A 26,476-nucleotide genomic window follows, 5' to 3' on the forward strand; every position below is an offset into this window, starting at 1 on the left:
CGCGATAAAACTTACCTTAATTGTGTATCGAAAGTAACATTATATAGTTGACACTGTTCGAGTCTCCGATTTTATTTTATAGCGATAAAATCGAGTACACGGACGTTATACGTATCAGCAGTTCGTTGTTTTGATTTCGACAAATAATAATAGCTGAAGGCACGCAAAACATTTTTCGTTACTCTCTCCCAGTTTGAACATTTATCTGAAAAATGGCAATAAAAATTCTGAATCCCTCGAGCATTATCAATTTATCGATATCTCTCGTGTTAACAAAACTAATGAAAAGTGTTTTAATTAAAACCCGTTTTATCGAGTTTTCTAGCAAACTGTGTGTAATTAACGGCTAAGTGTTTCTGTTTAGTTTTCATGACCGCGTCCACTGCACTGCGGTCGCCTGAGAGTTAGCGCCACGGTCGGACTGAGGCCATTCGTTACTCGGTAATTAATTAATGTTCACGAGCTTACGTTTCAACAAAATATTAATTAATAGCGATAATATCAGACTGATAATGATAGAGTCGCTCCTAGACCAATTGAAAGTATGTTTCAGTTTTGGTGTAGCTTCTGACTTGTATGTGTTGACATTGATATATGTATGTGTGACATAGTAAAACGTTGTTTATTTTTTTAATTCGTCAAGTTATATAGTGCAAGGAATAAACTAAGCTTGTTTGATACTCGCTAAATCTGTTTCGCTATTTCTTTTCTATCCTTTGTCGGATCTAGAATACTCTTTATTAAATTTCCTAACATTCTAACTAAATAATAATATTTTTTCATCTAAGCCAATCGTCGTCGAGTTTCTCTGATTTTAAAGGAATACTTTAATATTCCATTGAATCTAGCAAAACTGAATAAGTAACACAGTCCATTAAAGGACGAGCGGGAAGGTGTGTAAATCAAAGCCGTAATAAACAGAATCATCGTTTTAATTCTAAGGGAGAATGTTATCTTACATTAGAACTCAGTTCCGTAACTGTATCAGATTACAAACGTTGAGATATTAATATTTTACAGTCACCAAGTGCAGATTATTTTATATTATTTACACAAAAAATCATTTGAGCCATTTCATTACTAGGGACCGGACGCACCTGTCGCCACGCCTGATCGATTTGCGCCTGAGAAGTATATTACTAAAAGTGCGGCTATTTTCATGCCATACAGGTGTGTATGCAGCTTTAAGACTGGCACACACTCAGCTAAGTGCAGTACTCAACATATTGTTACCGTTAAACAATCGATTTTATTACATACATTAAAAGAAAATCTAAAGTAAATTATCTGAATAATTTGCACTTAACTTTGCATTTGACTTTAAGAGCAAAGAATAGATAATATAAATCAGAATTGAAATCTACACGATTTATTGAGCGTCTGCACGTCGGTTGGCATGTACCCGGCCTTCGGGTCCTCGGAGAACATCCGTGCTTCGCTAGAACGCGCAAGTGCGTCCTGTCCCTTATACATACGAGGTGCGTAGAGAAATATTAAACGAACAACAAAACTTAGTATAATTTTACAATTCTTCATTAAATGTAATTATATCATCAAAATTTTGTACAATTAATGAGAGTATACAATAATGTTTTATTTGCTTTGAGCAATTAATTCTTAATATATATATTATATAATTGTTCATATGTTGGAATAAATAAAAACATTCAAATATTTGAACGCAAATTTAGTTTTTTAGTTCGAATAATTCCGGTAATGTTCGTAATGATATCTATATAATATCATAAGTAACAGATTTGTATACATACACTAGTTTTGAAAACATTTCTGACCGAGATTATTAATCCAGTAACAAGAGACGAATTTTATTTTCCATGAACTCACTGTAAATATAGTTTTCTTTTTTGATATTTGTAAGACTGTAATGTGATCGGAAAATTAAACATTTCTATAATATACAAATGCAATACTGTATACAACTACTCCTTATATAATCCGAATCGTTTATAAGTGAAAAAGTTTTAATATTTTTTTTCGTACATATTTCGACAGTTGTTTCGATAAAATAAAGCAAATATTCTACAGAGTTTAAATAGATACGTAAATTTAAATATAACCGTCGGAATATGTGTGTGATTTGGGAAACAAATATATCTTGTCATAACGTCTTGATTTAACATTATTTGCACGCTTATATATAATTTATTTCCAGATTTTTATAATTACACTAACATTTCCACATCTTCATCTTATATAAAAATCTCTTCAACTCAAAGTATGCAAGTATATCATTAAATCTAGTTGTTTTTAATTATATAATCTGAAGGAATGTTATCTTTTGTATAGTATACGTTCGGATGGACAATTTTATCGCGACTATAGCGTGCTGTGACTCCGCAGGACAGCGTACGAGCATGTGATCAACAGCACCAGCCAGTAATTTAGAGTGTTACTGGCGTTGCGGCTTAAAGTGGCGGCCATCTTGTCACCTGTGTACAGACGAAATAATAATTGATGACAGTTCTAAAGTTACGTAACATTCAGTCCATCCAGAGTAATTTCTCTACCAGTAGGGCTCGAAACTCGAATCTCACGGCAGAACAAGTACGTGAAAGAGTTACTTACTGCCTTCTGAGACATATACATAAATGTGCGCAGGCTCTGTGTTGGCGGCGCGACAGGAGTAGTTCCCGGAGTGCGCAGGCGCGGCGGAACGAATCGCGAGTGCGGATTGAGTGCGAGCGCCCGGCGCCGTCGCGACCGTCACGCCGCGCGCCGCGTCGTAGTTAATCATGCGCGCGTTGTGGTACCAGAACACGTACTGTGGTGGTACTGGACTCTGGGCATTATGTTAGAACAAATAAATACTCAAACTTTCTGTAATCAATCTGAATACGTACTTTTAAAGTTAAACTTCTTTGAGCACGATGAGAGCAACATTTCAAGGTCATATTACTGTTTGCTGCCCCAGCAATTTAGCATATATCATTTGTATTTATGTTTTAAGCTATATTTTTGTTATTTCAGAGCATTAATCCTATAACTATGGATCTTGATGGATGAGTGTATTGAAATAATTAGCTCTAATTGTCTCATCACATGTTTGAATAATTTTCCGGAGGCTTTTGCTCTATTGGGACATTGATATGCTGAATAAATGACCAATAGCAATTATAAAACTAACCTTTTCAATAATACAGACGAGATTGATCGTGGAACCTGCATCGACATGGTACTCGTCTGCACCGAGTATAAACGCCTCGGGCACAACTATGTGTAGGTGCACGAGGCGTGAGAGGGTCCCCGACCCCGTTGAAACCTGTGTGTAGAAACACGTAGATCACATTATAATGTGCACATTAATTGTTTGTTTATGAAACACTTTTTTGCATACTAACACATAATAGCTACTATGACTTCTAAATAATGGATGAGATAATAGCTTATTTCGCTAAAGAGAGATTTCTTTAAGACAATCACGGGGACTGAGAAACTAATCGGGTGACGAAACTGATACAAACAAACAATTATATATATATATTATACATTTTTTGGGAAGATTTTACTGTACCTCAAGTTGGAAAAATGTAGAACTATCCTATTGTAACTGTAAATAATAATTAATAATTTATCCGTCTTTATGTAGAAAGATAAATTTTGGGAATTATTATGAAGAAAAATATTTTAATTAACTTTGTAATTTGAACGAATACCTTTGAATAGCGATCGCCAAAAAATATGTCAGAGAAATGATTAAGGAGTCTCCTGTAAGACATATTTTATGAAATTATTCGTTATTATACTACGAAGCAAGAATGACAAGAATTTACAAGAGCCTATTTGTCTCCGTCCACTGATTCTCTCAGACATCACGAAATCTTTGGAACTATAAAAGTTACAAACTTGGGGCACTTATGTTTCTCTTGGATTGTGGGAGCTCGCTTAGAAAAGATTTTATAAATCCTCCGGGAACAAGTTAAAATGGAGTGACAAAGTTTGTGTGAAAAATTAACAAATTACACGAGCGAAATTGTGTGCTAGCTAAACCTATTTATTTCTTAAAGAATTCTGTGAGAGTTCAGATGGCTCAATGGTCAAAATCTTAACCAAAGGTTGCGGGTTCAAAAACGATTGTACTACTAGTTATCTCTTTATTTAAACTTTAAGCATTAGGAGTGGATGTGAAGGTAAGGTCCTGTGGCTTAGAGCCTTTGACGATAGTCTAATAAACGTATTTTTTCATTTAAATTCGTTACAATTTAATGTATGTAAAGAAAAATATACGTCGTATAATATCATCCCAATCGGATTAGCCGTTTTAAGAAAAATGGTGAAGGAACAAAAAAAGCGACGCCTCAGTCATATAAATTACTCTTATTTTTGAGGTCTAGTCTAATTTAAACACAGTGTTTTGTCAGCTCTTTTCAGAAACGCTTTATATATAATTTAATCTTACCAATAAAACTGATTCAAATTTCCTTGTAAGAGGATAAAGTTAATTCCGATTTGATTTGAAACAATCTATGTAATCTTTGTTAAAGCTAAATAAATATCATACGATAGAAAGATAATATTTTTGTTGGATTGGATTAGACGAGCGTATTAATACAACGATAAGTAAGTTACGAAGATACCTGACACTCATAAGTTCCATTGTCACGTTTCTGTACGTATTTTATCTGCAATATCCAGTCGTCTGAACCTTCGCTGTGCAGAACCTAAATGTAAAAAAGCTCAAAATGTATAAACAAATTAAATGATTCTAAAATCCTGTGAAAATAACATCAAAATTAGCGAATCAAGTTAAAGGAGGATTTCTAATACATAAAGAAGGGATAACTATTTGCAGTAAGAATGCAAAAAAGAAATTAAAATTTCGATTCTGGTTCATTTTAGAATTGAAATTTCGTTTCGATGCGGAATTCCATCATTATTACCATTATTCCACGCGGTACTGATTTGCACGATAATATTTCAATCTGAATATATTTTAAATATTTGACGTAAATATTTTTTATTGTGCTTACTTGTAATATACAAGTATTATTATATTCAACGTAATCCTAGCATTTTATTTTATGTTTTGTATATGAATATAGTTACACATTGTTTTTTGTCCTAAATCCAGTTTTTTTTTATTTTAATTTAACATAACGTACCTGAAATCTCTCATCATTAGTGTACATGAAAACACCAGAACTGATGATATGCCAATCACGTCTTCGAACCCATGATACCTGTGAAACAATTATACATTTTACAAAAACTGTTAATGAGGCTGCAGGAAAATTCAATACTATTGTTTATTTTGATACAATATTGAAGGCAAATGCAACGTTATTGCTATAAGCGATGGTAAAATGAGACGAGGTATTGTTTACAGCGACGCGAGTGTGGTATGTAATGCTGCAGCCACACTGGTCCATATAAAGTATTTTAGTAGAACTTGCAAGCCAAAACATCTGAATGCTTATATCTTCTGTTCATAAAACACAACCAGAACTATTTAAAAAGATACATTTAAAAGTGCTAAAACCATTCATGTGCTGCACATGATTATGGATTAATGTCAGAAGGTGATATGCAACATTGACTCTTATAAATATAAAATTCAAAATATCGTATCACCGGGGTTCTACGCGTACATAAATAATGATATGATGTTACTTATAGCGCATGTAATATGTTCTGATATGATTAAGATAAAAAGAAGATTATTTACGCCTCTTTCACCAAGATTTCGCACGGGACAATGAAGAAAAGCCACACCACCGAGCTGAACCAGGATGTCTTCTTGAGTATTGTTTATAGTTGGTTCCCGTCTCAGGGCCTCCAAAGAGGAATACCAGAGATCCCGCCAAGCTGGTACTCCTGCTGCTTCGGCTTCAGCCTGAGCCGCTGCGTCTATTTCTGCTTGAGACATTTCCGTATGTGGGATATCTGGTACATTCTGATGTATTTCCACAGCGGCCGCCTCGCCCGCTGAGCGCCGCGCCCGCTCTGTGACCAAACATACTTTGGATAAATAATATAATAGTAAAATCAAAACAAAATAATTTATTAATGTATTCAAATGTCTTAATAAGCAATAATATTATTCAGGATACTCCCTTGGGTCAGTTTTCTCTGTCACTTTTCAAACACAGACATGTATTTATTCTAGTCGGTATAAAAATGAACAAATTATCAATTCATTTATCGTGTAAGTCCAACTTTAATACACTTTCATGTTTTCGTCCCATTAAACATTCAACTAGTTCGTGAACAGAGATGGAATGCATCGGCGATGCAATTATTTGACGAATATGCAAACAGTAACTCCCTAATAAAATTTTAAAATGACTGACTGGTATTTCACGCCGGTCAAGCGAGATGGAATTTTGCACAGATGGAATTTCCCTCCTGAAATGTATGCGAGCACTAGGAAAGGAATTTACAAAATTCATATCCTGAGGGAGTAAAATGGGGGATGAGAGTTGAAATTCGTCATTTTTGATGTTGGAAATATCGAGGTCTGTGTTGAGGCATACTTTAAGAAGTGAAAGACGGTCGGTATAGTGCTTTTAATAATTAACTCCTCAGAGAAGTAAAAAGGATGAAAGATTGTATGAACATTCGTAGTTTTTACTAATTCGGTGAGTTTTTGAGTAACGAGTTAGTAGGGTGTTCCATTGGGTATACGGGTAGTAATAACATTTACCACGAGAGCAGTTATTTACATTAGCACAACGTTGTACGTTGTGCTAATGTGAATAGCGAGAGGGCTTTTTACTGATCGATTGTTTCTGTCTGCTGACATCTATCTGAATACCTCCCGCTCATGGTTTATTATACTACTTAGCAATGCTTTGTATTTCTATGTGTTTTGTTTTAATGAGTTAAAACAAAAGACAAACATTAAGGGTCTCTTGGTTGTGGTCGTTGGATTGTTTAAGGACTGCAATGTAGTTGTAACGCTTGAATGTAAAGGCGATGGTGACCAGTAACTATTAGATAGCTAATTTATTCAGCCTTTATAAAGTAATTGAATAACGAATAAATTCAATATTACCGGCAGTACCAGCGGGCGAGAGAAGCGCGGCGAGAAGCGTTAGGGCGAGTGCGGCCGCCATCCGCCGCCGCTAGTGACACGTTATTGAGAACCTGCGAGAAACGTATATCTTTAAGTATTGCAACGGGCTGATGCTTAGGCTACTTTTACATAAAAACTCAGTTATCATCGCACTGAGATTTATAACAGGTTGATACATTTTTTGTACAGTCACAATTACGATTCAAATTATGATATTCCACGTCTGAGCTCCACGCGTTTTTGAGCTTATTGCCTCGTTATCTTAGATTATAAAACCGCTTCTTCTTTTCCCTGCCCTTGTCCTAAGCTGTTTTATTGCAGCGCACGTGTTTTCCTTCCATTATCCTCTAGTATTCATCGTTTGATCGTTCATCCGTCTCTCTTGTTCTGTCATATATACTTACATATACATTCGTTAACTAACTCGATATTTTAAATTATAGATCCCGAAATTCTGCAACTTGTTTTGCCTATTTGGTTCTTTGAGAGCGTATAGAGAGTGCATCTATCTTGGGACTCCTCCACCTCCTGAGCACGTTACTCTCTTTGACATCATATGATGTTAATCTTTTAATACAAATAATTGAAAATAAATTAGAGTAAAATATCGTATATAATCTTTTTAAAAAATGTCTATCTCAACAGTCCGATGGCATGCTACAACTTTTGTTTGATTATTTTTCTCATTTTTAGTTTTAATTTGTAACGTTGATACAATGATAGACTATAATTTCAGAGTAAATCAATGCTACAGTAACGCAGACGTTGCATCTTCTTGAGATATAGCTTATTTTGTCAACGTCGGGAAGAAAATTAAATAAATCGGTGCGGGTGTTTTTTCAGGAGACGCTGCCAAAACTATGCCAGACATACGAAAACTTTCTTTGGAAGATCATATATTTCCATTTCTTAAGTTTGAATGGTTGTTTAAGAGATATGACGATATATTTGAATAAATACTTTAAAAAAAACTATTCTGCTCCCAAAAGAAGGAAATAAATAAAAATTGTTACATAAATAGCTAAAAACGCAAGGATTAGCTTATTTAGAATTAAGAACAGAGCGTTAATAAAATATATATTTACTTCATTTTCTTCCATCATATCAATATCTTAAAATGACAATTTCACATGTGCAAAGTCGATAATTATATAAGCAGGCTAGAAAATGTCAGCCTGTGTACTGCTACTGGGCACAGGCCTTTTCTTTTGAGGAGAAGATATAGAGCTGGCCAAGCGGCCCCAACTGGTGGAAACACACGTGGAAGATTTTTATCACGATGTTTTCTTTTATAGGAAAGTCTGAAATTCATACTAAAGACAAATTGGCTTGGTGACTTTTTGCAAGCCCATTGATATCACCCACTCAACGCATTATCTACCTCCATTGTTATTGTTAGTATTTTTGTTTTGCTCTTAAAAGTGTAAGTGAGTCAGTTTCAACTACAAATGGACGTCATTTCTTAATTCCAATGGTTGGTGGCGCATTGGCGATGTAAGGAATGGTTACAATTTCTAACGGCATAAATGTCTATTGACAATAGTGCACTTACCAATAAAAATCTATATTAATCGAAATTTTTCATGTTCTTACCACTGGTCCGACCCGGCTCACAAATTTACTAAACAATAATAAAACTTAAATTAATAATTAAAATCGCAAACGCGGAAACCTCAACTTATTAGCTGTAATGAAATCTGAGTCAGACATTCAACTTTTGTAATTATATAGAATCTAAAATCATATTGAATTTCATATTGTTCGTTGGTGGCTGAGCTTTCTCTTCGATCTGAGAAGTGGAAATGAATTAATTAATCACCCCTATATCATTTCATTCTGAATATAAATAAAAAGGTTTGTAAAATGGAATCATAAGATAATTCATAAAACATTTAACCTCGGTGCTTTGTGCAGAGAGGTTTTGTGCAAGCCCGTCTGATACCACCCACCCATCAGATATGCTACCGCCAAACAGCAGTACTCAGTATTTTTGTGTTGCGGTTTGAAGGGTGACAGGCACAAGAGACCTAACATCTTAGCCCCCATGGTGGCGCATTGGTGATGTGAGTATTGGTGTATACCTAGTGCTGTACACCATTATCTAAGGGCGGTAGTGACCACTTACCATCGGGTGGCCCATTTGCTCATCCGCCTATTTATATCATAAAAAAATACCTTAAATAGATCCGGTGAACTTGTTAGTAAAAAACGTTACAACAAAAAGAAAATAATAATTAGGGTTATATTACGATAGCTGTATTAATTATTTTCTTGGCATTGCAATAATAATATGCTTGGCAATCTTCTCCCTGTATATTTTACTTATTCGATTGGCTTTAAGAAGCTAATTCCGAATTCATCTATCGAGTTCTGCTGTCTATTCGAGTTTTCAACATCAAATAAACTAGAATTTTCGTTGTATGTTTGTTTTCAAAATGTGTTATAATATGTAATTTAGTAGCAATATATAAGCCCGTATTCAGAAGCCCTAGGTTCAAACCCCAGATCGGGGCGATTAAAGTTATTAAGTTTTTATCGAAAATGTATTAGTATCAGCCCGGAATTTGGAAGTGTGTACGCTATCGTGTCTCGAAAAGTAAACGTAAAACCTTTGGTCCTGCACGCAACTGATATTTTTACTGTCAGATTTTCGATCCATCGGATTATGAGGTATTGAGAATTTACTGTGTGTGCGTACACACCTGTGCCTCACACGTCTCCATTGACATTCCCCGCCGTGGTCGAAATCTGTCAGGAAGATATCATCATCATCTAGTACTTTGTGCATAAAGTATTGAAAGTTCCAACCGATTCTCTCTAGTGTCAACTCAGTAATTACTTTTCAATAATACAAATATTATATGATTTATAATTACCCCAGACTTTTTATCGTGTATTTAATCTTTTAAAGAATATCTAAGATGATAGACGTAGTGACAGTGCGCCGATCGATAAAGGCACTTCAATAAAGGACCGTAAAGACAAGGGCTATGCGCAACGGACGACGCTCGTGCCATGCTGTTTATGTTTAGCTTTGAATATACATAGTAATCTTAAAGAAAGACAAAAATACTAAAAACGCCTACAGAAAAGTCCGCGATCGCATATTCATATTTTACGGTAACCCCATAGAGATTTGTAAAAAAAAATTAGGTCATTTACGAAGCCATTTTCTCCAATGTATTATTAATCCTGATTTAAAATAACATTTTAGTTTCCTTAGGCATTTAATATAGATTAAATTTATCTTTTAAGCTATATTATTAGAATAAAGACTTTAGAAGATATCTCCGTCTAATATCTGGCTATAACAATAATATTTTAATAAAATTCAAAATGACTTACTAGCTTTTGATTAGCCTAGATTAGACTCCTTGTCAGAAAAGGGGATTTTTGCCAAGGCGGGGGAATTTAATTATAATAATTAAACAAGATAATTAATATATCTTCTATTGTAATATCTTAACATTTGTGGAATAACAATAACTGAAAAATTTACTCAAATATAAAGTATTGTTCCGTAAATATCTCTCATTGTTTGTTGGAAGGAGATCATTCCACCACTCTGTCCCACGCATCGGAGAACCTGCATCCCTTGATTGTCAAACTGAACTTATTCAACACTATACCGATGAGCACGAGATAAATTATGACTACAAATGAATACATGAAAATAGGGTGGTGCTTGTTCCGATTAGAGATCACAATCTTCAGATTATATTTGATCACTGAACCACCTCAGATGTTATTCAAAATTATATAATAAAATATATTTTTATTACTTATTGAGCAACTACTTGACTGATGTAATCCGGAATGAGATCGATATCCACCGCTGATAATGAAGGCGAGAGTTGAGAGCGTTAATCAATCAATGCTGTCGACAGGTAGTGAAAGGTGGAAGCACACTTTGGGCTGAGAATAATGATGACATTATAATAGCGATGTGCGGATTACATTATTTATTGCCTTAGCTAATTAAAATGTGTGATAAGGTTAATAGAGATACTTCAGTGATAAAATCTTTTGCGCCTGCATGTTTAGTTTCAATGTTGTTCTTAAGCTATGTGTAGTTTTATCCTTTCTTTCCGAGTTAAATATTTCTTAATTTTATTAAAAAGTTAGTCTGCTTTTAAATTAACAATGAATTCACGTGCGATTCTCATCGACGCCGACTACAAAACCAACGTCGTCTTTTATTCATTTTTAATTACTATAAAATTGTAATGCTTCACATGAACAACATTTATGCTGTGCTTCGACGCCATTCAAAAAATATTATTTATGTTAGCAATGTATGTTTCTTTATTATCTTGTTTTATTTACCTCAGGAGTTAGCCTGCGTTAGACAAGCAAATCGTTCGGATAAAAAGGCAACAGCAACAAGTAAAACTACATAATATGTTATAGCCTTTGTTCCGTCCGATAAAACTTCTTTAAATAAATAACTGGCTCACTCGTTTTTCAAAACAAAACACAGCAAAACAGAATATTGCTGTTTGTTAGAAAAATAATAAATGAGTTGAACCCGCACGTATTAATTATTGACACAAATTAAGCACATAAAAGCTCGCCACGCAATATTCACGAGCCCCAACCATGATACCATCTCGGCATAATTCATGAAAACTATTTAATATGAAATACTCGCTCTTAAGTTTAACGTCTAATAAAATAAACGAAAGAGGTATTAAGTATTTCTAAAAGGCTTTACAATATTATGTTTATTTCGGAAAAATGGCAAAGTGACAAATTGTTAGCGTGTCGCAATTCCGCTGGCGACGCGAGATGTTAAGACGTGAGCCCTCAGGCGCTATCAGCGCGTGTCCTTGCATTTTTATTAGACCGTACTCAGAAGCGTGTCACGCTTGCGTAGATCTTACAAGTCACACGATTGTGATAATGCGAAACATTTAATGATTTTTGTTAATTGTTTTACACATATATACTTAATTTTACTTATGATACGTATCAGATTATATAATATAAATAAAATGACAAAGAGAACTATGTATAACAAGCATATAACTTAATTTACACAAGAAATAGTTAAAAATACAGTTGCTCAAGTTACTTTTATAATACTCTTATTCGGATATAGAGCACGGCAGCCATCTTAAGGATTAACTTGCGCAGGAGTTATAATACCACACAAGTGTGTACATGGTACAGGTGCTCTCGCTATGTTACGACGATTGAACGTTAATTGAGAACATTCAATTCATTTTTATTTTTATTTTATTGATATATTATTACGTTAAATTGGACATAAGAGTGGTTTTTATATTCCTAAGAAATATAATAGCACGTCGTGTTTCCTACTCCGGTTACAGGACTCAGGTAGCGTGCCGTCGTATCTACTATTGATGTTGATTTTCATAAAGTTCTCAATGTAAATTAATAAAAGAATTCTAAGTAAAGATATAAATATGAAAATAAGTTTATTTGTTTCGCCATCACGTCTTAACTACTCAACCTTCAAAAGAAATTAAGATATTGACTGTTGCTTCTCAATATATATTCTGTAATGTTTTGTATGTACGGAAAAATATTAATGTTTTTATGAGAAAATGTGATTCTCATAACGTTGGTACAAGGAACAAACACAATCTTGTTACTCCTGTTACTCGACTGCATAGAGTCAGTAACTCTTTTGTGGGGCAATGTATACGCTTCTACAACAGGATCCCAGAAAGCGTTCAAAATGCTTCTGTTGCGAAATTTAAAAAAATTGTTAAGGAACGCTTGTGTGCGAAAGGTTACTATACAATTAGTGAGTTTATGTTTGATAGCACACCTTGGGAATGAAACGATCGCCTCCTGGCTGTTTCTACTCATATATAATTATGTATATAATTAATTTGACGTAAAAAAAAAAAAAAGTCCCGCTGAGTTTCTTTCGCCGGTTCTTCTCAGGTCAGGGTGTTTTCTTTTCCGAACCGGTGGTAGTGTTTAACTTGACAATCAATAAGAAAGTGTAATACTTCTATATTGAATAAAGGAATTTGAGTTTGAGTTTGAACCGGTTACGATGAATTGTGCACACTCGTTTCCAACTGTATAGATAAGGACTAACTAACGTACCGTACTGTAACGTAACGTAACGTAACGTACGAGGTCGAACCCGTTGGCAGAAATTTGGCATTACTTTCCCATTGTCTTATGTTGAGGTTGGATTATTTTTAATATATAATAAAAAATTGACACTTGAGATTACAAAACTAAAAAAAAACCGGTGAGTTTCTTTTGCCAGTTCTTCTCTTCTTCTTCTTAATCAGGGTATTTCTTTTTCCAAACAAGCGCTAATTTTTAATTTTACAATCAATATGTAATTGTATGCTTCTATATTGAATGAAGACGTTTAAATTGAAACTACGGAGTTACAGTACACTCACGGTGATTATTAACTTAGTCGCTAACACATAATTAACACAAACCCATCTCTAAAAGCTGTTTATTAGAAAGATGAATGGAAACCAATATCCATTAAAGGCTATATATATAATGCACGTGTGTGGCAACGCCTTAATATATTGAAAGAGTGAACATTAAGATTGAACTCATTTGTATGTAATATGAACCAAGTAATCATCAGCTTTTAACTATCTAGGAAAATATCACGAGGAAAAAAAAAGGTTTTCTAACTTATATTTTGGCTAAATTAAATAATACGTTTATTGTATATTTGTTAAATTAAAGACATTTTAAATTCCCCGTGCGTGTTATCTGCATGGTTACTGTTTCAGTTCTGAGATTCGTAGAATGAACTTAAATATATAGTTTATAACAAGTCACATTATAGTCTTTCTCAATACTCACCTCAAGCGCAAGAACGCTCCAGCTTTTTAGTGTAATTGTAGATTATTGTATGGTTTGCAATATTGAAATGGACGTTTCATTATTTCAACGAGATACCAGCAATGATTATTAGTTAATATTCAATTAAAATATATTTAATATTTCTTAAAGGCTTTTTGTTTTAAGAAAACAACTATTAAATATATTTTTATCCCTTTTTAAATATAGTTTATAAAACAATATTTCTTTGGATAATTTAAAACCTATATTTTAATATATTTTAACAATGTTGCTTACTCTTGGTGAAACTATAAGGCTTCGTGCGACCAAATTGGCTTCCAATTATATTCTCGCCGCTTATCGCGAAATGGCATGTTCTTTTTTTTATTTATCGTAATCGTAATACAATCACAATTATATTTAATGTGTCACCTTGAACGTCATTTGAAAATAATAATTAATAGTTGTATGAACAACAATTTTAATTTTTAGTCGTCGAATAAAGTAAATTTATGATTTATTAGGTAAAGTCAAATATAAATTTAATTTTTAAAACTTATTTTTAGTTTTTCGAAAAAAAAAGAAACCATAAATTATTAAGATTAGGAAAAATCTTCTTTACAAACGATTTAAAAAAAGAAATGTTATCAATTCGGTTGTATTTTTTCTAGTATGTTACCAGATCAGAACTCGGTGATTTTTGTTTGGGACGGTATAGTTTTCGATGGGAGCACCCATTTAAATTCAAAGAACATTTTTTAAATTGCATACTTAAAAAAAACAAAGCATTTACGACGCTATTTTAGCCAGCTACAGTAAAATTTTTTTTTAAGAAATCAAATCAATATTTTTAATTGACAACAAGAATATAATTCATTATAATATAATTCAGTACTAAATTAAAATTGTAGAAGTTCCGAAGAGACATAAATATGCCTATATTAAGAATATTATAAAAAAGTTTTCAAACTCATAGTAAAGTCACTCACTCGTCTGCAAATCAACATATAATAGAAAATTAATTACATGTATCCTTGCTAAAAAAGTAATCCAAGGTCAGTACTTATTAGTCAGTTCACATGTCGCCGGACTTTGAAGCACTTCAACCAATCACATGTCTTAAAAATAAAACTTCACTGCACAGTCGACACAGTATCTCTCACTCGAACTGCGATGTGACGCCACACGATACTTCGTGCTTGCGCGTCGCGTATTCAGAATGTTCGCCCACGTGCTCAAGGTCCTACCGAGGCGAGGAGTGTGGCGCGACTGAAGCCGAACGTGACGACGGGGTCCGATGTTGGACGAGCGCTTCGCCTGAAAATGTAGGCTGAGAGACGATTGATTGGAACTTTAAGCTCTATCAATAGAAATAGCAAATTAAATATCATTTAGAATTTAAAAGAAAACGCTTGCAGTACGGCAGATTTGGTTTCAATTTATGTCAATTTTTCAATAGATTTAACGGACCTGTAATTTTTAATATTTATAACTGTTTATATTTTCCCAATCTTTATTATTAAATAATAATCGACTACTGCTCTGTGAGACACCATAGTGTAATAAAATATATTAAGATTGCAAAAACAAAGGAGGGAAGTAAGAAAGTTAGAATAACTATTGTAGGAATGCTAACGATGTATTTGTCCAACCGTAAAGGCTATTTAAAACTTATTTTAAAAATTAACTACGAACATTTTCTGGCGCCTTTTGTGCTCGGTGTCCTCCAGGTGAGACATTAGTTACTAGAACAGAAAGCAAATAGTTAGACCGCCTCTTGTATTATAAAGTCGTCCTTATCGACTGTACAGTCGTATAGCATGAAGCGAGTGCGGGCGCTTTGGGTCGCGGACTGAGGAGACGGGAGGAGGAGGAGGGGGAAAGGGAGTGTGACGTCACAGCGTACATTATGCACAGCGTTCAGCGTAAAAGGCCGCAGGCAATCCAGACGGCTGCTATTACGAACAAAATTTTTAAAACAACTAGCAATTTACATATGAAAGTTGGCTCGAGGCTTCGAGGTCATCTCTCTTCTTCTTATCGATAGAAATTTGAATATGAGAAAAATAAGTTATGGACAAAGAACTTGTTAAATAAACTCGTTCGTCGGAGTTGACGGTATTTTTATAGAACTTGAAACTTTCAACGATGCTTAATATGATAGTTTTATACTTATACGTGTAACCTGTCTGAATGTGTTCGGTTTTTGTTGTAATCATAAAAATAGCGGCACGATAATCACTGAATACAAGTATTATTGCCTCGCTAGTCATGTGTCTAGTTAGTCTAGAATACCGTAATCAAGTCTTGGGGTTAAATGCGGGTCGTGCCAAAAAATATCCATTACCATTTTTACAGACAAGAAATTATCAGTAGCAGCTCTCCAGTCACCGTCACTTGCAGACATAAGGGACTGGGGGTGTAATAGAATACCGAGTGCGAATATCTCGGTCGGGAGTGACTTATTGTTATCTACATATATATAGCATAGATATATATATATATATATATATCTATGCTAATATTATGAAGAGGAAAGATTTGATTGTTTGTAGAATTGTTTGCATCTATTAGAAAACTTTTGGAACTATTTAAAAAAATCTTTTACCTTGGCTTTTTAATATTATTCCGAAGTAACATGAGCTATACTTTATTGTTAAAAATTGTATTAAGTACGAAAACAACACCAATCTAACATCAAGTGTCGTGTTGGATGTATCTCACAAACTATTATTGATATAAAAAATATCGTAGTAAATTTTAACAATACTCATAATGACTTCAAAAAAAGTCCGCGAGGGTGTATGTCTAACTGCTATAGTTGCGCAACAATTTTATCATTTTGTTCAAATTAGTCCTTTAACGTGATGATGATTATCATTAATCCTAATCCAATTAATCTTTTAACGTAGATTAAACAGTGGTAAATAAATAAATAAATAATAAATATTGAACAAGATCACATACGTTACTCTGATCCCAATGTAAGTAGCTAAAGCACTTGTGTTATGAAAAATCAGAAGTAACGACGGTACCACATACACCCAGATCCAAGACAACATAGAAAAATAATGAACTTTTTCTACATCGACTCGGCCGGGAATCGAACCCGGGACCTCGGAGTGGCGTACCCATGTACCCATGTACCCATGTACACACAACTCGACCACGGAGGTCATCAATAGTAAATCTAAAAGACTCATAACGCCCACTGAATGGGGGATAAGAATCGAGCGAACCATACAATACGATGTGTACAAGCATTTGACATCTCACCGCGCCAATAAGCAACATCAACGTTAAATCCTCTCGGAAAATGAGTTGGTGCCATGTGACGGCCAACAAATCAAACGATACTGAGTAAGATAGCCATTTGTAATCTTCTTCTTCTTTGTCCAAGCCCTCTTCCCAGTACAGCCGGGGTCGGGTCTCTTTGTATGTATATTTATATGGCTTGTCTGTTTACTTAGATTCTCTTTCTAGGCCTCTTTTTGCATGTTTGACCACCGGGTTGCGGGCGGTCGTCGGCTGGTGCACTAGTTATTTTAAAAATATTTGTTAATATTGCTGATAACTTTTTTACCTGAACGGATTACGAACGGGTAACTACGTATATTGCATTACTTATATTTTGTTTGCACAAAACAAATGTAGATGATTTACATTTTATCTTTTAAGAGCATGCAAATCATTTTGAAATTATATTATGTTTGCATAAAGATCTTACAATGAACTTAAACCCGGAAGAGCATAAAAATTTTACGTTCATAAAGAATAAAAAATCTCATAAAGAAAGTCTCAGAAGGGAAGACTAAAAACTATGACGAGAAAAAGGAAAGACGCTCGTCTTTTTGACTTTAGACCTTTAACCTCTCATATGTAAAGACAATTATATTTGGTAATTCGGTCTTTTGATTTAGTTACGTCAATATTTAGCTATGACGTCCCGCATTAAATTTAATGCGGGACGTCATATAATTATATGATATTGTTTTTTCTGAATTTAAAATTGACCTTGGATGAGTAGTTTTGTCCGGAAGCCGGTCTGCTGTTCCATCAGATTTTCAGAGTGGTTCAGTATTTGTGCACACGACTTGTGCACTCCAAGCAGGTGATTATTCTACATTTTATTTCTAATGTCCTTTTAGTAATTCACTATTCATAAATGTGGCTATTAATTAAAATGAATAAATTAAACACTTTAATAGTTTATAGGAAAACTTGCATACAAAAGGCTCTGAAATTAAAAATTAATAGTTGCATTCATATTCCGTTTATTAACTTTTAGTATAGTCGTTGTAGCTCAAAGGAATGTCAATCGCGCTGTGAAATTCGTAGGTTCAAGCTTACTGTTAACTATTTTATATTTAAAAAGGGTATCGATCGAGTCAGACACATTCAATTTAAATAATAATGATTCATATGTGCTTATAAAAGAATATTATAATAATGTATGTATAATTGTATATATATGTATAATAATTATTATAATATATAACAACGTAAATCAATCAGAAGTGAAGAAATAATAACCTGGCTATTGTGTATTTAACGTGTATAATGGTAGCAAGATTACTGATAGCGGTTGAACGTAGCATCGATATAAACCGAATTTTAATATTTTAATTCGCGTATAAAGCTATTTAATAATACTCAAAAGGACTATCGAATGAAATGAGCCAATGGATAAGATAAATCGTTCTTACAGAATGATGCAAGAGCCGGCGTCGAGAGCAGAGAATCGCAGCGGTAATTTGTTACTAGCGTTTAGGAGTCATAAAAAGGACAAGCTAACTCTGCAACCAATATCAAAAATATTCTTCATGCACGAAGGCTTTTAAATTTTGTTTACGGGATTTTAGTATCAGTGTTGGCTTGGTGAAAGTAACGTACATTTATAAATTTACTTGATGTTATTACAGTTCGATGACAACATTAATCAAAAAGTTCCAAACAATGCAAAATCCTCCTATACGAGTATGTCTCTAATGAATTAATAAAAAGCAATTGTTCCTTATAAACACGAAGTTAAATGTTAAATAAACGTGTGGGTGAAAGCTGCTAAGTAAAGACAGGCGCCGGGGAGACCGAAGACAAGCAGAGAGTTGGTCCTTCGCGACCGGATCGAAGTCAACTTATAATTACTTTCAATGATATTCGAAGAAACCTTACGAAACTTAGATCGACTTGCTACTTTCTATAACTAATTTAAAGCGGATTGATTGCTTCTAACATCTGGCGAACCGCCTATCTGCTATGATAATAAACTTTGAATGATTTTAGGACAAAGGACTTGATTAGATTTGGTAGAAGATTTGATGATGATTAATGCAATAAAATTCTGTTTGTCATATTTAAGTTTGTCACAAAACTTGAGACTTTAAAAGAGTTATAGAAAATATTTTAATGCGTTAGATTCGATTTGTATAATTTGAGTTTACATATATTTTGCTATAAGTATAAAGATAATTGCGTGGTATAATTATGGGATATCAAGAGGCAATTATAAAAGACGATTAGTGGTCTCCGTTGGTGTATGAACAAAAACCAAACCAACGAATACTCTTTCGTAATTATACTATTAATTTATAAATGTAGTTAATATGAGTAGAACGGGGCACAAAGTCAATTTAATGCGAGGCGAATTCATTTCAAACGGTAGTACATTATATGAGCAAATTTCCATATGCCATAATTATATTTAATGTTTTGTACGAAGGCTTTTACATTGGAAAAGCAATTTAGAGTTTAATGTAAATATAATTTGAGTGGTCTGGCTTGAAACAGAGAAATCATAATGGCAACAGCCAAAGGGCCCTTCAGTGTATAGTGCTGTCCTTCACTATCAAATCTTCCTAGAATTTTATCATAAGTACCGGAGAGTAGTATGTGTCTTGTAATTTAAAAAAAAAAAAATCCAGTAAATTAACGATAATCTTGATTTATTGGCTTTATAAACAAGGATATTTTAGTTATCTGCAAACAGTTAAACTATTTTATTTAAAACGAAGTTTCTTAAGTCACCTTTCAAAATCGTTTCATCCGTTATGGAGCTACGACGCAACAGACAAATACACACTTTTATAGCACTTTTTGCATTGTGGGTAAAAAACTATCGGCATTATGTAATTAAACGACTCATAATGATATATACTAAACTTATGTTTTATGTCATTTTTAGAAATGTAAATGGTCACCCCTACACATAGACAGTGTCTATGGAGTAAAAAAAAACATTCAGTTATCGAACGGATGTTATGTCACCTATGGCCTGCAGTTGCATGCTCACTCACCCCTCAAGCTGAAACATAACAACACTAAGTATTTCTGCTTGGCTGTAGAATATTTTATGAGTGAGTGGTACTTCCCAGACGGACTTACCTAAAGCTCTACTAAATATATTTAAGCTCAGTAAAGATTATAAAGTTATTATAGTTCTTATGATAAATAAACATATACTTACATAATAAATTTAAAGTAAACTTAAATCCTATTAGAAATAACTTCATATCGAATAGACGATTAAATATATTATAATAATGGCTGATGTCAGATGGCTGGCCTAAATATCGTTTACATTGCCGATGTCTCGCGGCAAAACTGGCCTCAACATGACATGACAATTTTCGGAATTTTATTATTATATAGTAGAAGGGATTTTTATTAAACTTACAGAAAATATACGAAAAAACATGCCATAAATATAAAATTAATCAGGACTATGTTTTCTCCTCTATTTCGGAGCGATTGAGGAAAATATATTTTTTCCGTGTCTTGTTATTAGTTCTTGTAAAAACTTTGTTTTGGGTTTTATGAGAATATTACCAACACTAAGAGCCGAAATGGCTCACTAGATTGAACCAGTCGATATTAACTCGTTCACGGGCAGTACATGATTGTACGTCATAATCAGAGATTTTGATATAGCCCAAGGTTTTTGAATGGTATCAAACGAGCAGGAGCCTCATCAGATGGATGGGGATATGGGGACTTGTAAGTTGTGCCAGGCAGAAAATGCCTTAAAAATTGTTTTGTTGTAGATTTTCGGCCATCTAGGTTGTTGCTGATGAAACTTGAAATTCTGACGCGATGTCTGAAGGTGAAATTCAGCCGGGTTTAATCCGAACAATTCCTTGGAACATTTTCCGTGAAAAATTCAGTGGAAGGTGCAGAGTGAATAGGGCTTGATCGTTGATATTAATTCAATTGCCCTGCGTTGAATACGATCAAGGAAGAAGCTGGTACTGGGTGACGCTCCATCGTATTTCATAAAAAACATCCCCGGTGTATGGAGACGACGCAGAGCGCGCGTAGCGGAAAAGGAGACAAGAGAGACGAAGCGAGAGAACACCGAGAAACGTGCAAATAAAAAAAGCTCCATCGAAAGGCTTTTCCTTTTTTCAAAAGATTAACTACTGATTTACTCGTCGATTAATCTCGATAGAATGAAGAATCTGTACCGAAAACTTTACTTTTAATTTAGATAGTAAGAGCTTACTTAAATAATGTCGGTCCTCAGATAGTTAACATAAATGTGGAAGGCAAAATTGATCAAATATGTTACTATTCGCATAAGTTTAGTATCCATTTAGTAAATTTATATTCGTGGCGGCGCTTTGTGTAGGCCAGCCTGGGTGGACCCATCTAGCAAATATTCAACCAAACATTTATATCGTTGTATTATGCATTGACGGTTTCACAAGCGGCTTATACTTTTTTCATCGAAAATGTGAATGGGCTGAAGCGGTCCCTTACCATCAGGTTAATTTTTCCTATTATTGCTGCTGAAGGGCGAGCAGGCATAAGTACTACACGCACAAGCGATGTAATATTAAATCCCATGATTTGGCGAATAGCGGCGTATTAGTCACTGTTCACTGTCTATAGGCGAAGGTCAAGGTACTTATCATCAGTGCAGCTATTCTATAAGAATAACACACAAAAACTTGATAAACTCACCCTAGTATGCAAAAATTAAACGTCAAAAAATGATAAGCGAAATGTGATGTTATAAAAAAAAAGTAAAGATCATAACGTTTAAGGGATGTCCGTAAGAAAATAGCGTTTCAGTGTAAATCGGCTCCAACATTTCACGAGTGAGATATGAAGCGAGTTCTGACAGAACATTACAGCAGATGGCTCATTTAAGTACCTCGCTTCCTAAATCAATGTGGTTTTTCGATAACTTGGTGTAATCGTTTGGGTTAGCTCTCATTATGTAATCGCACGTGCATTAATAAACAAATAGGACGCTAAAGCGAGGTAAAGCGCTATTCGTGCACGAACGCCCTCCGAGACGCGCTGCGCTGCAAATACCTGACTCGAATTTAGCCCGCTTTGAATTGCTAATTGCGCTTATTATTCACTAAATTAACGCGCCTGCATAATATTTCACTTCTTTAGCATAATTTAGTAATGCAATTACATAAGTGTATGTCAGTGTTGGTTATTAAGGAAAATATATCACGGGGCATGAACATTAATCATAGGAGAGATTAATATAAGCCCTGGCTCGACCCGCCGTCACTGCCAGCGCTCAGCTATTGACTCGTATAAACTATATAAATGTATTGTGTACTTTCATATTAATTGACCGGTCTCACGAAAAATGGAAGGTTATAACAGTGTTTTGTTTGCGCCTTCGATGGTAATCACTTTCGTTATTGGAAATTTAAAAAGCCTCGTGTTTCGTCTACGATTATATGGATAATTACGTGTTGTTTATTTCGAACTTAATAAAATATCGTATTAAGGAAATATTTCTTGAAATTATTTTATAGTTTTTCTGAGTAACTGTTAATGGTGATGGCTACTTTCAATGGCGACTTGCAACTGGTGCTATTTATTATATTTTCCGTGCGGACATAAATGCAGTCTCGATTCTCTGTCTTATTTTGAATCGTCAAGATTTCGAATGAATATTCTAACGATATAAACCGGCAGCAAATTCAGTAGGGGTATTTTTTCATCGATAAAATAATATCAATCTTAGATGAAAATCAATGAATACTTTTTTATCGCCTATATGATCTGCGAATAGAGCCTGAGAAAGCCTGAGAAATAAATAGAGCCAGTTCTACATGAGGTTTCAATGTATTGACACAGTTAAAGTAACAACAGGTGCAGGAATGGCTTTTATAGTCTTCCGTAGTGCGGGAGTGGAACAATTCCAAATTACAACGAACAATCACTGAGTAGTAATAACGGTAATTCTGAAAACCAAAAAGCTAGTAATCCAGCCACACAAGAAGGCTTTAAAAGAAGGGATTTGTGCTATACCGTATAAAAAAGAAGGCCTTGCCGGCAGTAGCCGGTCGCTAATCAGCTGGCGTTTATCTACCTATCATTGAAAACCAGGAATTATGGCAATAGCCCTATAATAAGATGAGTCTAGGCGGTTGTCTCTTTTAGGGATCGGGTGTACAAAGAGTTGTCTTTCAGGAGATCAGGAGATGCGTTAAAAACGGTGCCAGCTCCAAAGTTCATGTGCGCAGCACGAACTGGTGGATGCCACCAGGCCCACTCGACTTTTGACGAAAAAGATTAAAACATTTAGCTTTATAAGCTATAAGCACTTTACTGGAATTCAACTTTCGGTATCGTGGGATTGTGCGTGGTGACTTTTCTCGACCATCGAGAATCGAGTTGAACGCGAAGAGAGACAACACTGGACAAGGGGTCAATTACGGGTAAAGAGTTCATTGTCGAGGTAATAAAAACAGTTTTGCTTTTCTGTAAGAACACACTTCTTATATCACTTCTGAAATCTTGAAAATGTACTATTTAGATATCCTTAAAATATACTAATTATAATAAAGAATGTCGTGTTCCTCATTTTGATATTCTGCTATAAATTTTAGAAAACAAAATATAAATACCTAATATATCTAAATTCAAATTATTTATATAGAGCTTACAAAGGAGTTTTAACATTGTAACATAAATGTCTCTTTTTGGGACAAGTGTCTGGATGTGCGAGTACAATGAAATCCCGCGAGCATGTCACATTTATCTCTTTATTAAGTTAAGGCGTGCCGACGCATATTCGTACTGGCAACGCGACTTCACTTTGGATAGGGTTTTGATACGAGAATAACCTTAAAGTTTTGAATGTGAAACATTGATGATCTTTTAATAGGTGGCAGGGCTTTGTGCAAGTCCGTCTGGGTAGGTACCACCCACTCATCAGATATTCTACCGCCAAATAACAGTACTCTGTATTGTTCTGTTCCGGTTAGAAGGGTGAGTGAGCCAATGTAATCACAGGCACAAGGGACGTAATATCCCAAGGTTGATGGCGCATAGGTGATTTAAGGAATGGTTAATATTTCTAACAGCGCCTTTGTCTATGGGCGGTGGTGACCACTAACCATCAGGCGGTCCATACGCTCGTCCGCCAAACAATGCCATAAAAAAGACGAATCTCTTATATTGACGGGAGCGCAACTAACAATTAACGGCCGCAATCAAAGCGCGATGAGTTAATGATGCTAAGATTATTTGCGCATATTTTCAATTACTCACGCTAACAATTCTTGTTATTATTATAGTTAAAAGAATAATTAATTAATTGAAACAACAGGATTTAATCGCAATAGGCCGCGACCGCGACACTCTGAATACGATGGTTTTGTAATTTGCTATGTACATATATTGATGTTCACATTAACGAGTTTCGTGACTGTTAATTAAAATCTGTAACCAATCAAACAAGCTCATTGTGATACAGCGTGTGTTCCCGGTAATCAAAATACTAATACGCGAAGCCAAAACTTGGTAACTTTTTCTAAGCATGTTGGGCATACGGAGTACTGGAGATTTGGCAAAGTTAACATTTATATGGTGAAGGAGTGAAGAAATTTAATATTTATATATGTAGGGGTACTGGTCCGTAGCTTACTTGTAGTTCTTTTTGGTAATAAAATAACACTTGCTTGCTTGTCGGATGGGAATGAATTTATATTATATACAAAAATCTAAAATTAAATTAACCAATAACATATATATTTAAAAAAAAAATATTGAAGAAATTAAATTAGGTTTTCCTACCGATTCTAAAGACACTATTGTATGATGTTGTAAAAGTGCGACGGTTGAACGCCATATACGCTTGCCCGGTCTCGCACGATATATACGAAATGCATTATTTAGTTTGACTTACTCGGAGCGTGTCTCTGGACGACGACGGGCGACGACGGGAGTATGTGATTATTTTGTAAAATCCTACATATCTAATGTAGGTATGTAAAATAATATTTCGTAGTTATTGTTTCCGTTCATGCTGCCGACTTATCAAATTTATATGCAAACGCATTTTTGACTACACCTTGGGATATTTTTATGCTATAATGAAATGAATAAGCGAATGTTCTAGTCTACCTAAGGCCTTTTTCATATTTTTCAAATAACCTGAAAATTAATGCATAGAAATAAAATGAAAAGCATAAAAATATGTATATCGTTACCTTCGTAGCTTGTGATGCGATACATCATCTCCAATCTGTTGTCGAATTTTGTATCCTACCAGAAATAAAATAAAATTATGTCGAATCTCATTTTTATTAGCAATATAATTCGGGTCGATTTTCGATCAATATCGTGATCACAGTACAAATAAAAGCGGCCGTGCTGTTCGGTTCTGTAAAAACTAATTTCGAACTCACCCGTGAAATGTCGATAGGCGACATACGTTAACGAGCTATATTCCTGCGCGTGCTGTAACTGTCATAGTGCCGGGTACACACTTTGACAATTCATCGTTTCGATCGTGTTCTGTGACTTTCGAGTTTGTTCTCACAGAATAGCTCCACTTGTGTGTCAATATATTCTCGGGGCAGAAACGTGAATTTCCGCAATGCTACGTGCAACATGTAACGACCGGACGTCGGACGCCCATTTCCTCGTCCTCCAGCTATAATACAAGTGTGCTTAAGTGAATTACGTTAAGTGTATTCACCATATTTCAACATTTTGTATCTTTTTATTTCATCTTTATGCTTTATATTTTTTTAACAAACTTAAAAAAAAAAGGTGTTGACATGTTCGACGATAAAGAAACATTATCATATTAAGAAGTAACCTCAAAATGTGTCATTTTATAAGTTTTTGTAAGTTAATTGCAGTTTTATATAATTTTGAGATATTTATATTATAGCCGACAGCCGTTATTTGTGAATTCAGTGAGATCGGTAACTAATTATTCTCTTACGCTACGTCAGCTCTGCACATTTACCGCAAACTCTACAAAGGTTTGAAAGGACTTGTATCAAAAATAACTCCATAGATAAGTTTTAGGAGGCACAAAACCAAAAGTAACGGTAATCAAAAACAAAATAAAACGCTTTAGCTGCAACGCGACCAAATATTCTAACAGAATCGATCAATATAATATTTTTCACGAGGTGCGGGCGCGTTGGCCTTTTGGAGATTCTATTTCACGCATCTTGTGCTCCGAAACAATTAAAATAGGGAATACACAATAACGATCGACAAGACTGTTTTCATTCGTATTTTAATTAATACTAGCGACCCACCCCGGCTTTGCATAGCAAGAGCAAAAAAAACGCGTTATAAATGATATCACGAAATATATGAACAAGAAAGAAAAAAAAAACACAAAGTTTGTCAATATATAACTTAATAACC

General features: G+C 34.5%; 1 protein-coding gene across 3 annotated transcripts; it reads right to left on the reverse strand.

Moving 5' to 3' along the window:
• Positions 1–1,666: 1,666 nt before the first annotated feature.
• LOC125070370 (zwei Ig domain protein zig-8-like) lies at positions 1,667–15,092 on the reverse strand. 3 transcript variants are annotated; one of them, XM_047680211.1, is made up of 8 exons: positions 14,895–15,092; positions 7,013–7,104; positions 5,684–5,961; positions 5,121–5,198; positions 4,596–4,679; positions 3,146–3,280; positions 2,587–2,800; positions 1,667–2,450 (listed from the first exon to the last, which is right to left on the reverse strand). In XM_047680211.1, exons 2-8 carry the CDS (start codon positions 7,071–7,073, stop codon positions 2,338–2,340), a joined length of 963 nt encoding a protein of 320 aa, XP_047536167.1. In that variant the 5' UTR covers positions 7,074–7,104; positions 14,895–15,092; the 3' UTR covers positions 1,667–2,337. The 3 variants fall into 3 exon arrangements, with proteins under 3 accessions (XP_047536167.1, XP_047536166.1, XP_047536168.1); XM_047680210.1 differs by having other exon boundaries at positions 14,858–15,092; XM_047680212.1 differs by lacking the exon at positions 14,895–15,092 and adding an exon at positions 14,821–14,837.
• Positions 15,093–26,476: the final 11,384 nt, after the last annotated feature.

This window comes from Vanessa atalanta, chromosome 17 (assembly GCF_905147765.1).
Source record: "Vanessa atalanta chromosome 17, ilVanAtal1.2, whole genome shotgun sequence".
Taxonomy (NCBI): domain Eukaryota; kingdom Metazoa; phylum Arthropoda; class Insecta; order Lepidoptera; family Nymphalidae; genus Vanessa; species Vanessa atalanta.